Below are 931 nucleotides of genomic sequence, written 5' to 3' on the forward strand. Positions count from 1 at the left end.
CGGACTATGTGCAAGACTGGGGGACCCAAAGGAGGACAGCCATGCTCGCCCATATTGCCATGACGGGTGATCACATGGTCACGTGACATTGCCAGCCCTGCGTTTTTCAAGCTTCGCATCCATCATACGTTGCGTTTGTGACGTGTTCCAGCGAGCCAATACTCACCTGTCCCTTGTACAGCGCTACAGTATATGTCTTTACATTCAAATATAAGCAGTAATGATAAAATTCCACCTAACAGTCTTTGATTTCCCCCCCAAAAGGAGCAGCTGGGACGGCATCGATCTCATATACGTTTGCTGTGAATGGCTCGGCGCAGCTTGACGTTCCGTCCTGCTCGGCATCAGCAACAGACCAAGTGGAGTGGAAGAGCGGTAACGTGCGTTTAGTGAAAGGAAAACCTGCCGACGCTTCGAAATCCAAGCTGGATACAAAATGTAACTGTAAAATAATGCCGAACGGAGCCCTGCACCTCCAACGCCTGGTGAGGGAGGGGGACTACAAAGTAGAAGTGCACAACGAGAAAGGAGAACTGAGGTGTTCCGGAACAGTGTCGGCCAAAACACAATGTAAGTGACACCGAGGCGCGTCCCCGATACATGTTACCCCCGCGGGGGGCAACTCGCCCATCATTGTTACAATGTGCAACTCATCTGCGATATTGTTATTTACAAGACAGTGTTACATGCCGGACAGAACGTCGCCCCCTACAGGCGGGGTCCTCAAAGTATATAGACACAGGGCCAGATCACTGCCCTTCAGGCTCAGGGGGTGCAGACTGCTTCATGGTGGGTGCCCCATTGTTGTTATCATTGGACTCATGTGACTGTGGGGGGGAGGGGACATTAGAGTGTAAGCTCCTCAGTACAGAGACTGATGTGACTGTGGGGGGGAGGGGACATTAGAGTGTAAGCTCCTTTGTACAGAGAC

General features: G+C 51.7%; 1 protein-coding gene across 1 annotated transcript in view; it reads left to right on the forward strand.

The window, feature by feature from the left end:
- Positions 1-264: 264 nt before the first annotated feature.
- Positions 265-931, forward strand: part of CD2 (CD2 molecule) — a gene marked incomplete at its 5' end in the record, with an annotated part of 21,012 nt that continues 20,345 nt past the window's right edge. The window contains one exon of the mRNA XM_018575467.1: positions 265-570. Within this exon, the coding sequence (XP_018430969.1) occupies positions 265-570 (306 nt within the window). The remainder of the gene's footprint in view (positions 571-931) is intronic.

Source organism: Nanorana parkeri, unplaced genomic scaffold, assembly GCF_000935625.1.
Source record: "Nanorana parkeri isolate BGI_ZX_2015 unplaced genomic scaffold, ASM93562v1 scaffold3976, whole genome shotgun sequence".
Classification (NCBI taxonomy): domain Eukaryota; kingdom Metazoa; phylum Chordata; class Amphibia; order Anura; family Dicroglossidae; genus Nanorana; species Nanorana parkeri.